Source organism: Gouania willdenowi, chromosome 1, assembly GCF_900634775.1.
Source record: "Gouania willdenowi chromosome 1, fGouWil2.1, whole genome shotgun sequence".
NCBI classification, from domain to species: Eukaryota; Metazoa; Chordata; class Actinopteri; order Blenniiformes; family Gobiesocidae; genus Gouania; species Gouania willdenowi.
In genome coordinates this window covers 15,617,895-15,630,007 of record NC_041044.1, presented here as the reverse complement: position 1 = coordinate 15,630,007, position 12,113 = coordinate 15,617,895, and the positions used below count along the sequence as shown (strand labels likewise).

The window sequence follows — 12,113 nt, the reverse complement described above, 5'->3', positions numbered from 1 at the left end:
ACTGAACATTTATAGGGGTCTGAAAGTATTCAGACCCCTATAAAATCTTTCACTCTTTGTTTCTTTGCAGCCATTTGCTAAAATCAAAAAAGTTCATTTTATTTCTCATTAATGTACACTCAGCACCCCATTTTGACAGAAAAAAACCAGAAATGTTTCCAAATGTATTAAAAAAGAAAAACTGAAATCTCACATGGTCGTAAGTAGAATACTTTCCGTACCCACTGTATCTCCTAAAATATTTGTCCTCTGTGATCGTCTTAATATTTGAGCTCACCTTTCTGTTTTCACTGCAACATGCCCCTCCCCTCCCTGTGTGTCCCTGCAGCGTGCCGTCCACAGTCAGAGGACTCAGAGGCAGTTGGAGGAGGTTTTTGAGTCTCGTCTTCAGCGCATGCAGACAAATATTCAGAATAACCTGCAGACTAACTCTCTGACTGCAGCTTCTTCCAATGCGACCCTTTCCACCGACACAAATGTCCCCAACGGTAACTTTCCCACACACGCTTTGTTTTTTTCCTGCTTCAGTCAAATTTAGACCTAGCCTTTTCTTCTTTGTCTACAATCAGACTCCCCGTGTGTACCTGCTGATACTTCCTCTGCTCCGCCCAGTCACAGCAGTGCTGCCTCAGACTTTGATAAAAATGACACAACTGGCCTCAATCCTGCAGGAGGTTAGAAGCCCTCTAGTAACCTCTAGTATCACACTTTGTATGACAGACTCTCCATTTCATACTGGGATGATGATAATTGCTGTCTGTTTCTTTCACCTCTCAGAAGGAGGCAGCGAGGAGCTGCAGGTTGGTAAGATTTCCTTTAACTCCTCTGAGGTTCTCGGACACGGCACAGCAGGAACCTTTGTGTTCAGGTAACGTGTGAACGTCTCACTGCTACAACATTCCCCGAATATCTACTACCTAAGCAAGGGATTTGAACTCATTTACGCATTCATCTAAATGTTGTTGTCACTTTTTTCTGAATGTGCATAATCCGCAGCATAGTGAAAACCTTGAGGTCCACCCCAATTATTTATTTACAAAAACTATAGCATTAAAAACGAAACTCCATCAATAAATGACTGCACTTGTGTCAATCTCATGAACTGTTTTCATTACGGTTTTTCGCAAAAGCAATATTTCTAAAGTTAAACAAAGTATAGTTGCACTTTGAACGTGTTTCCATTGAAGCAGCCCCGCAACACATCTCGCGAGACTTCGCTGCAGGAAGATGGTTGCTCAAAACCTCCTTATATCACTCCGCATCCTTTTGTTGCTGTTCTCTAATGTGACAGTAATCATTTTTAGATATAATGTTAAGAAATGTCTCGGTCTCCTCTTCTGTACACACGTAATGCTCCATGTTTTGTCAGAGAGAAGTGGCCTTGTGACCAAGTACGTCACGTTCTGTGACGTGTAATTGTGGGAAAGGTTTTACCATAGCGCTTTTGTGACACATTTCAATATCGAAATGTCTGACAAACCTCCTCATAAAAGCTTAAAAAACTTTTTAGAGATATGTTTCTTAGAAATATTCATTACCAGTTTTTAATGCGCAATTTAGATTTTGCGCACTTCCAAGGGTAATGGAAACACAGCTATAGATAAGTCTGATGTTAAAATGTACCATAGTTAAGCTCTGCTAGTGCTCAGATTTGGTTTACTAGTACATGAGTACACTTTACTAGCAAAAAGTGTCACTAGTACTACTATTAAGCTTTATATGAAGTGTACGACGGTGTTCAGTTTGTCTGAATGCAGCATCATATAATATAGCATAAAAACGTGACGTATCAAAAAAGCTTGTTTCATCTGAAATATTTCATAAAACAAGTTGATTCCAAGATTTTCTCACTTAAATTATGCAAGATGCACTGTCTTGAAACAAGTCTGTACATCCTACTGTAATTTTACTTTTACTCTAAGTTATTTAGTCTTAAATGAAGTGAAAAGATTGAATTTGACTAAAAATAAGACAATTATTCTTGGCAAGATTTTAAATTTTTCCATTGCAGTCTGGCTCCATTCAGACCTTCGCCACAGAATGTTCTGCTCCATGGTAACTCAGGGTTCTCCAGCTTCAATTCCAGGGAATAAGGAGCAGGTTGTTCGAACACGTGGACGCCCTCCATCATTTCACTCTGAAATATTTCTGTTGATTGTCCCCTAGAATAATGAAAGTGCATTTTCATTATTCTGCGCTCAGTGACATTAATCACCTATGTGCACAGCCGCTCCCACAGCTGCAACACCAACAGTTGGTTATTGAATGGTTTTTGGTGGGCTGGAAGCAAACATGCTGGACCAGAGACAATCAAACTAAAAACACTATCTCCTTAAGCAAAGAGGGAAGAGTAAACGGAGAAAAGCTTCCCTTCGTTCAAACATGTCTGAGCTACAGCAGCTAATTGGGTTGTAGTGTGCTTAACTATGGTGTTAAAACAGCTGCTGTCTGAAGACAAAGAAGGAAGCCTGGGCTGTAATAATTCAGTCCAGTATTCATGATGTTTTTTTTGATTTTGTGCAGTCTGAGACATATTTAATTACAGTACAGCCTGACCAGTCTGGGCTTTCTTTAAACACTCAATAGAGAGACTTAGAATATACAGTCAGTCTTTATCAATCTGTGCTTACAACACAACAATTATTAATAGTAATTATTATGCTCAAATATTACTAACACATTTTACTCTTGGGGTCAATCTGACTCCAGGAATATTTGCCTCCAGAAAATGATTTCCAGGAACTTGTTGACCAAGTTTTTGTGTCAGGCACTTTGTTTATTTGTTAAATACATAAATAACCCCTTGATAATAAAACCTTGACCTGTTCTCTAGCGCCACGATCAAGCCAAACTTCACCCCCCCCTTCTCATAAACATGTATTTACTTATTTGAGATGAACACTGATGCGTGCAATGTGTTCAGCACGAAAAAAACAAAACAATCTTGATAGTTTTGTGCTTAAAGTGTAACTAAACCCCTGCTTTCTCCTGACCTGCTACTAGGAGGGCTCCTGGAGCAGTTAAGACATGCCCAGTCTATACTATAGATTCTACCTATTCACCACAGATTGCAAGATGGTCCCAAAATGTCACATGATCCTGTTCTCAACCCATAGAGGGCAGTCACGCTGACATTTTACAATGAACTATGCCAAATTGAAATACTTTGACTAAAATGTTGAGAATTGGACCAGGATCAATCAACAACACTACTTCATACCCAAATACATTTGTATTCAGCAGAAAAAAGGTTTTGGGGTTTAGTTACTCTTTAATCAATTGTACCCATTACATTAGGAAAAGTCATGAAATGTGAAGCAAATAAAGTAAAGGCCAATATTATTTTTTGAATGATAAACATAAAATGGGGTCAAATTGACCCTAAGGATAATGGGAGGGCTAAATATTGTTGTTTCGGATTTTGTTCTTTTGGGATTTCAGAGGAAAGTTTGACGGACGCCAAGTCGCCGTGAAGCGAATCCTGCCTGAGTGTTTTGAAGTAGCAGAGCGAGAAGTACAGCTTCTCCGAGAGTCCGATGCTCACCCCAATGTCATCCGCTACTTCTGCACAGAGAGAGACCGCCTCTTCACCTACATCGCCATCGAGTTATGCACTGCCACCCTGCAGCAGGTCCTTCCACCTGTGGAGTAAAATGACTCTAAGGTCTTTGACTTCCTGTTATTGATGTTTTTCATTAATTTGTGTGCAGTATGTGGAGAATCCCTCTGGCTTCCCTAAGCTGAATCCAAAAACTCTGCTGGAGCAGACCATATGTGGCCTTTCACACCTGCACTCGCTCAATATAGGTTTGAGATACACACTCTACTAGAGATTTATCACATCAAATAATCATATCTTTTTCAATTTATTTTTTGTTTCATTTTATTTTTGAGTTTTTTTCCATATTTTTTCCCCCAGTCCATCGAGACCTGAAGCCCAGAAACATCCTCCTCTCTGGTCCTAGTGCACTGGGCCAGTTTCGAGCTCTCATCTCAGACTTTGGACTGTGCAAAAAGATCCAGGACGGTCGATGTAGCTTCTCTCTGCGGTCGGGCATACCAGGGACTGAAGGTTGGATCGCTCCAGAAGTGCTGCGAGATACACCAGGAAATAAACCGGTAAGCTGTAGGTACAGCTCAAACCTGCCAGGTAATCAGCAACATTTCCAAATGCACTTAATTTTGTTTCTTTAGATACAAACACAAATTCAAATCTTTTAAAGAAAAAATAATAATAAAACAAAAAAAACATGATTTCAAAAATAAAAAACCCTGCACAAAATAAAAACCCAATATATTAGAATACACATAATAAATCTGGAAAAATGATGTTATTGTTCAGGTTACAATTCAGTATTCTTATATTAGTTTCTACCAACAATGAAAGTAGAAATATTTCATGGAAAACATGATTTGTGATTTTTACCAGATAAAATGTGATTAAATTATAACCAAACATGACAAATTAGACGAGTACCCAAAATAATGTACTTTATTTAGATCGGTCGTTATTTTAAATGTTGATATGAATTCATAGAACTGTAGTTATGTACGTGACTTTTTATTTCTGTGGTTGCCGCTGTGATAAAAGTTGCCCATCTCTGGTCTAATATAAGCTTTTTGCTGGGATTGCTTGTAGTTTTTCTGTTTGTAAAACTGTTTGTATATCCCAGCAGATATCCAACACTCTGTAGGTTATCACTTTCATTTTGTAAATATCTTCTCCTTTCACTTGATGAACTCCAGGGATAATGTGGCCTGTAGTGTACTGTGTATTGGATGGTATATAAAGTAATCCTGAATAATAATAAAAAAGCCTAGATTAGGTGAAATCTTGTAGTGTGTTGATGTTTTATTCACTTCTTCTTTCCAGACCGCGGCTGTGGACGTCTTCTCTGCAGGCTGTGTGTTTTATTACGTGGTCAGCAGGGGACAGCATCCGTTTGGTGACTCTCTAAGACGACAAGTCAACATCCTGTCTGGAGAATATTCTCTCTCCCACTTCATGGATGACATGCACGGTGAGCGATTTAATTTTTGACTGAGTTCCAGTCAGGGTTGGGGTCAATTATAATTGTAATTGCATAGTTTGAAATGTTTTTTTTTTTTTACAATTATGATGTAATTATAATTGTAATTGTAATTGAATAAATATGTTGCTGTTGTAGTCATAATTGATTTGTAATTGAGTTCAGATAATTTACTTTGCAATAGTAATTGGTATGGAAATTCTACAAAAACTGTCATTTACAATTGAATTAAACGCAAACCTGTGAAACAATGTTACAGTTCTATGGCTTACACATACGTAGTTAATAATTATTAAAATATGTTTCATATCAGGTTTGCCTGTCAATTCTCTTAAGTATCATTTTACCATTTAGATATAATTTGAAATTGAGGGGTATAAGTGACAGAAAATAGGTTCACTCAGACGCCCACACCAGAAATATTAATACCAATATTTTCATTGATTAGGAAGCCTAACAAGGTAACCAAGAGATGGAAACACAAAAGATATGATAAATAATTTTTTGTGTGTATTTTACAGCTGATTTAAGACATAGGTCTAAACTGACCCTTTATCATAAGAGAAGCTAACACAAGAGGAAGGTAAACTTTATTTATTAAAGGCTCAGTAATTGTGATTAATTGTAATTCAAACTTTAGTAATTGAGAACGTAACTGTAATTCACTGTTAAGGGGAATATAGTAATTGTAGTTTTAATTGTAATTTTGAAAAATGCCAGTTAATGTAATGCTAATTGAACATGGATGATTGAAGATTTATTACAAATTAAAAAATGTAATTGACACCAACCCTGGTCCCAGTGGTTGGTGGACGTTCTTTAATGCCTTCCTGACACTTTGTCTTCGTGTCTGTGTTTTAACAGATGACGTCATAGCTCTGGATCTGATTGAGCTGATGATCAGCTCAGAGGCTGAGGCACGGCCGTCCACTGCCAGCGTGCTGAAACATCCCTTTTTCTGGAAGCCTGATAAGCAGCTGCTTTTTTTCCAGGTGCGTCTCGTGTGTGTGTGTGTCTGTGTCTGTGTGTGTGTCTGTGTCTGTGTCTGTGTCTGTGTGTGTGTCTGTGTGTGGGTGTGGGTGTGTGTGTGTGTGGGGGCAAAGTGTCATATCCTTGAGCTGTGGGTTTGAACCCTCTGTCTGTCTTGTGTGCACACAAAGGATGTGAGTGATCGCATTGAGAAGGAGCCGCTGGACGGTCCCATCGTGGTCCGACTGGAGACTGCAGGGAGAACAGTGGTCCGAACCAACTGGAGGATGCATATCTCTTCTCCGCTGCAAGCAGGTGCAGACTATGGATCAAAATGCATGTTCTTACTCATTCACGCTCTGAAGGGATTAAATGCTTCTCAAATACAGCAGCATATCAGAAGTATCGTATACTGTTTGAAAGCTTAGAATCTTCAGTTTTTAACCATAAGACACAACCATCACAGCAAACAGTCAATTCGTTTGTCAAACTTGGGAAAAAAATGGCGACATAAACAAGCTAGCACTGCTCACCTTTAAAGTGATGTCAGATCTTACTGAATCATAATCATTTACAAGACATTAAAAAATCCAATGAATCCCATCATGTGGTCTAAAACACAGTAAGAGTTCTGTAAAAAAAAAAAACACAGGACACAGGAAACCAGGATAAACATTTTAGAAGTTTTATTTTGAATTGCCAGCATAGTTGACGTTTGTACACTGTTTCCTGGGGAAAAAGAAGCAACCGTTAAACCCCAAAATCCCATGCCCCAAAACTCATTAGAAAACAAAAGGGAAGATAATACTTTACAAAGTAAGAACTGAAAGTTGGACCTGACGAGTCAGCCAAACAGAACTAAAAGGTGCAGTTCTGGGTTAACCCTGTACAGGTTACACCTGATCCAGAGCCACACCTAACTAAGAAACAAAAACTAACCCCGTCTAAGCCCACCCAAAGAAAACATGAAAACACCAGGTCTAAACCCAAAACATAACCTTGTGTTCAGAAGGATACGGTAGCTTCCAACCGGCAGAAACGCGGCTTTCCATGCAGCTATCAGCCTTCAAGCAGACGAGGCTCACCGCTGGCAGCAGAGTGGAGCGCAGTTGAGTGGCTGTCAGAAGATGGGAGGGGCCTGCTATCTTGTAATCGGAGGGTCACTGGTTCAAATCTCAGCTGGGCCATCACTCTGGGATGTTGAGCAAGTCCCTTAACCCTAACTGCTCCTCAGGCGCTACACCACTGCTCCTCAGGGATGGGTTAAATGCAGAGAAAGAATTTCATGTATGTACTTCTACATATGTGACAACAATAAAGGTGTTTTTTTTTTTTTTAAGGCGGTGTGCGCTGCACGTAACACATGCGTAACACACATTGTGACGAAGAATTGCGCAAAAGAAGAAGAACCAAGTTACATGACTCGAGTGTCAAAAAAGAACAACAAATGAATTCATATATATATTTTGTACAGTTACTTACAGTGTTTTATGGTACTTTTATGATATATTATATACATTATATTAAGAATTGTATCTTTTGAAATGCATGTGGAAAAACTTTTGACCACTGGGTGATGCAATGCTCCCCCTAGTGGTCAGTGTTTTCTAACTACTTATCTCTACATCCCAGACTTGAGGCGGTTCCGGACATATAAAGGAAATTCAGTTCGGGACCTGCTCAGAGCCCTGAGGAATAAGGTTTGTCTGCATGTGAACAATCCTGTCAGTCCTGCCTGTTTCTCTTACCCTTCGTTCTCATTTCCTGACAATTACAGAAGCATCACTACCACGAGCTGCCACCGGAGGTGCAGGAGACGCTGGGCGAGCTGCCCGAAGGCTTCGTCGGCTACTTCACCTCACGATTTCCCCGCTTGCTGATGCACACACATGCTGCAATGCTTATCTGCGCTCACGAGAGACTGTTCCACACTTACTATCTCCCCAGTGATGTCAAGTAGCTTCCACTGACTGCACTCCTCAATCCCTCACAGGTTCCCGTTATTGCTTTCATAAAGCCCACAATGGAGTTCTGAAGGAAGTTGGGCTGGGAGAAGATTTTTATAAAGACGTTGTGGTGTTTTCTAAAAGAATTTAAAATAATTTAACTTTAAGTGACTGCAGAAAACTTAAATTCATATTACTAATGTCAAAAGAAAAATCATGCTAGTTAAAGCTAGTGTGATGAGAGCATGTTGCACTGGTAAAAGAAAACTCCACTCGTGCTGCTATTGCAATTCACGTGTTTTGTTTTAGTGCCAATTCCATTGTTCAGAAAGGTTTATCCAGCTTCAGACCTACACTCCACAAATAAAACCCTTACACATTTTAAGGGATAATTAGTTAATTTTTATTTATACAGCTATATAAATATAGCTTATGAAAACTAGGTCTCATTTTTGATAGAGACTTGTTTTGGACAATACATTAATCATTTAAAACATACATTTAAGTGTTACAGGCAGACGTTTTGAGTTCAGCAAAAATTCAAACAAAGTTAATATTTTAACATTAATTTAAGTAATTGCATTGAAACGGGGTCAGTATATTTTACACTTGATGTGATATTTTATCTTTTTAATATTTGGTTACAAATTCTTTGCAGTCATTGAGGCTTTAAGTCTTTGAACACTTTGGTTTTGTCTTCAGCAAGTGAAATTCAGCCTTGGCTGTATTCAGACAAGTTGTTTAATCTGGTCAATGCTGATTTTAAAAATGTCCACTTTTAATAAATGTGTTTTCTTTGAAGGTGAAAACGTGAATGACGGCATATGTTACATGAAAAGAAGAGTGCTGGAAAACGTTGAAGTAAGACGCCAAAAATTGCTAATATTTTGTGTCACTGTCCAAATATTTATGAACCAGACTGAATGTAGCAGCAGTAGGAGGACAAACACACACACACACACTACTGCAACAGGAAGGTGAAGGGTTAACACAGACATTTTTACACACAAAGAACCTGCTGCTTTATTCTTTGTGTTGTTTGCATCCACATATTTATCTGAAGAGTTAAGTGTGAGTATGTGTGCTGAACCATAAGGCATTGCTTTGGAGATCGTTAAAACATGAGTTTGTTCTTTAAGCTAATAAGTTAAACCACTGATGGATTCATAGTTAATACTCAAAGGTCACACATGTGAGATCCTGTAACTAAACTGTTAAACATGTATTTCTTCATCAGAGAGGTGAATAAATAAGACTTTTGTACTTTTCTTGGACTTGTTAAATAAAGTGATGCTTTAGTTTTGCCAAAGACTGAAATGAAAATGGTCTTGGGTTCTGTTTTTCAATGCAAATGTATGTTACAGGTCCCAAGGATGAAGGACCACAAGCACAAATAATAATGCATGATGTATAATGCAGGTGAGACAGAGGAGTCAGGACGTGTGCTTATCTCTCCAGATGACTTCTAAGAGACGGGGGAACACACCACCCCCATTACCTGTTCCTAAAATAATTAGTTCCTGCACAGAAGTTCTGCCCCTCATTACTTTTGATTAAATGATTGTAAAAGCACCCAAATGTTCACACAAAAAAAAAAACAAAAACAAGTTATGGCTGACTTTGGGGAGTCCCACACAAACTGAGACAAGTGATTAATTCTGATGCACAATCCCAACACAACCACCAGGGTTGGAGTCAATTATAATTGCAATCACCTAATTGATGATGAATTACAATTATGGCATAGTTCAAACCTATATGTTCATTGATTAGGAAGCCTAACAAGGTAACCAATACATTGGAAATAAATGAGATAGATTTATTTTTTTAGTGTATTTTACAGCTGATTTAGGACCTGTTATCATAAGAGATGCTAACGCAAGGTTGAGAAGGTTACCTTTTACTAGGTTATTTATTTCAGGCTCAGTAATTGTGAGTAATTGTAATTGAACTTTACTGTACTGAGTACCCAGGGCACAAGGCAGGGGGAGGGCTCTCAGAATTGTATTTTATATATATGTACGAAAATTATGGGATGTAACGATTAATCGTAAGGCAGTTAAAAATCGATTCATAGGTATCAAGGTTCACATCGATGCTGTGAAAATTAAATCGCAGTACTTTTTTTTAACCAGCAGAGGGCGCCATCCAGAAGTCATTGTGGCGAGCGAAATCTGCTAATACTTTCTTTCTGGCCGCCTTCTACTCTTAAGCATATTCATAAATGATTCATTACCCCTTTAGCACCAAAAGAATATCTGTAATATTACGTGAATATCTGTAAAAGTCACGTTATTCTATTAGCTCTGTCTGCTAGCATAGCATCTCTTCTTCACTGCACTTAGCTGCATCCCAACCGACCACTGTGTTACCAGCGCCCTCTGCTGGTCCAAACAGATATTTGACGCAAATACAGTGCAGACTGTTTTTTTTATTTTTTTTTAAGTCCAATTGTTAAGTCACAAAATACATTTTCAGTTGCACTTTTAAAAAGAAAAATAACTATTATGCAGTTTTGTATTGTTTACTATGGAACCAGAATTTAAATGAATAGGCTTCTTCATTTGTTTTATTCCTTTATTTATTTCATTCAAGATTTATTTTTAGGTAAATTGCATTGTTTGAATAGTTCATCAAGGGATTTTTTTGACAATGAAAAATAAAAGGAAAATAGTACAGTAATGAATCGTGAGAGAATCGTATCGTGAACCCAGTATCGTGAATCGAATCGTATCGGGAGTTGATTGAATTGTTACATCCCTAACGAAAATGGATTTTAAAAATTTAGATTATTATTTAGAAATTTAGATTATTATTATTGGAATGAAAAGGGCCCTGTGTAAAAATAAACTGGGTTTTAAGCACAGTTTGGCACTAAAGCAATTATTCATGCTGTATCAGAGCCTGAGCTACCACCCCCTTTAAAACAGTGCAAATGGTACGACCCACATGTGCTGCTGCTGCTGCTGCTGCTGCTGCTGCTGCTATGGATGTAACATGGAGCGAGAGATAAACAGCAGCATATGTTTCCTCAAGAAAGGAGAATCAGACCAAAAACACAAAGAAAGAAAGGAGAGAAGATGAAATGAGGTGAGCTTTAAAACACTCAAATCTTTTTTTAGGCAATATATTATTTTGTTTGAAATAAACTGTGCAATGTTGCGTATTTAAATGCTGGGCCATTCTTTTTGCATGTCAAATCTTAATTGGAAATACAATTATTAATATATAAATATATATTTTGCTGCCACTAACTCTATAGTAGGCGACCAGATTCCATGATTCTAATCATTCTATCTTTACCTTTTATTAACCTTTGTACAGGTTTGCTTTGTGTGTGTTAATTAAAAAAAAAAAAAAAGTATCAATATTGTATATTAAAAAAATATAAAAAATTCAATTATTGTTTTTTAAATACACACAATAAATATCAAATAACTGAACTTAAATGTTTTCACATAAATCTAGTCAAAATAAAATGCAGTATAAAAATATCTAAAGTGACACACTGTCACTAATCCTGGCTACTCTGTATTTGGAACACACTTTAATAAACATGATCAAAAATGTATTCTTGAAGAAGAAAATGTCTCTAAAACGGGGTCACGACTCGAGAAAGGTTGGGAACTTCTGGGTTACTGTGAAAAAAAAAGATATATAATAATGCAAGAATACTACTATCATTGCACATAATTTACAGTACAAGATGGTTTGTACCCAGGGCCCAAAATGTGGTGCTACGCCCCTGCCTACAGTAACCACAGTTCTATGTGGAAACAAAGCCACTGCTTTGCTAACCCAATCAATTTATTACAGATGAACAGAAAATGAATCAACAACAATAAGTCAATAGGATAGAACTCATCTAATGCACAGCCTCAGGGTCAGCTCACTCCTGAGCCTCTTACAAAGCCATTTTTATTCTATGTTATCTGTTGTTTCTCCTCCCCTGCCTGGTACATGGTACATGTGTCTTCTTTTGTTATGATAATAAGACATTTGTGATAGTCAGGGTCAAACATGAGACATACACAAATTATATACTGTAGGTCAAAGCACAGTTTTTATTTTACTTAGAAATCCAACAATCAAATTATCGTAGTTAGTTAAAGATGACAATTACTGTTAATATAAAGCAAAACAAATTATGTTGAAATGTATTGATTTA

General features: G+C 37.6%; 1 protein-coding gene across 1 annotated transcript in view; it reads left to right on the top strand.

Moving 5' to 3' along the window:
* Positions 1-9,268, top strand: part of ern2 (endoplasmic reticulum to nucleus signaling 2) — a 36,775-nt gene extending 27,507 nt beyond the window's left edge. The window contains exons 14-24 of the mRNA XM_028458985.1: positions 329-488; positions 570-674; positions 778-868; positions 3,442-3,631; positions 3,711-3,807; positions 3,920-4,119; positions 4,874-5,021; positions 5,895-6,022; positions 6,191-6,314; positions 7,632-7,699; positions 7,777-9,268. Coding sequence (XP_028314786.1) covers positions 329-488; positions 570-674; positions 778-868; positions 3,442-3,631; positions 3,711-3,807; positions 3,920-4,119; positions 4,874-5,021; positions 5,895-6,022; positions 6,191-6,314; positions 7,632-7,699; positions 7,777-7,959 — 1,494 coding nt within the window. The 3' untranslated portion in view covers positions 7,960-9,268. The remainder of the gene's footprint in view (positions 1-328; positions 489-569; positions 675-777; positions 869-3,441; positions 3,632-3,710; positions 3,808-3,919; positions 4,120-4,873; positions 5,022-5,894; positions 6,023-6,190; positions 6,315-7,631; positions 7,700-7,776) is intronic.
* Positions 9,269-12,113: the final 2,845 nt, after the last annotated feature.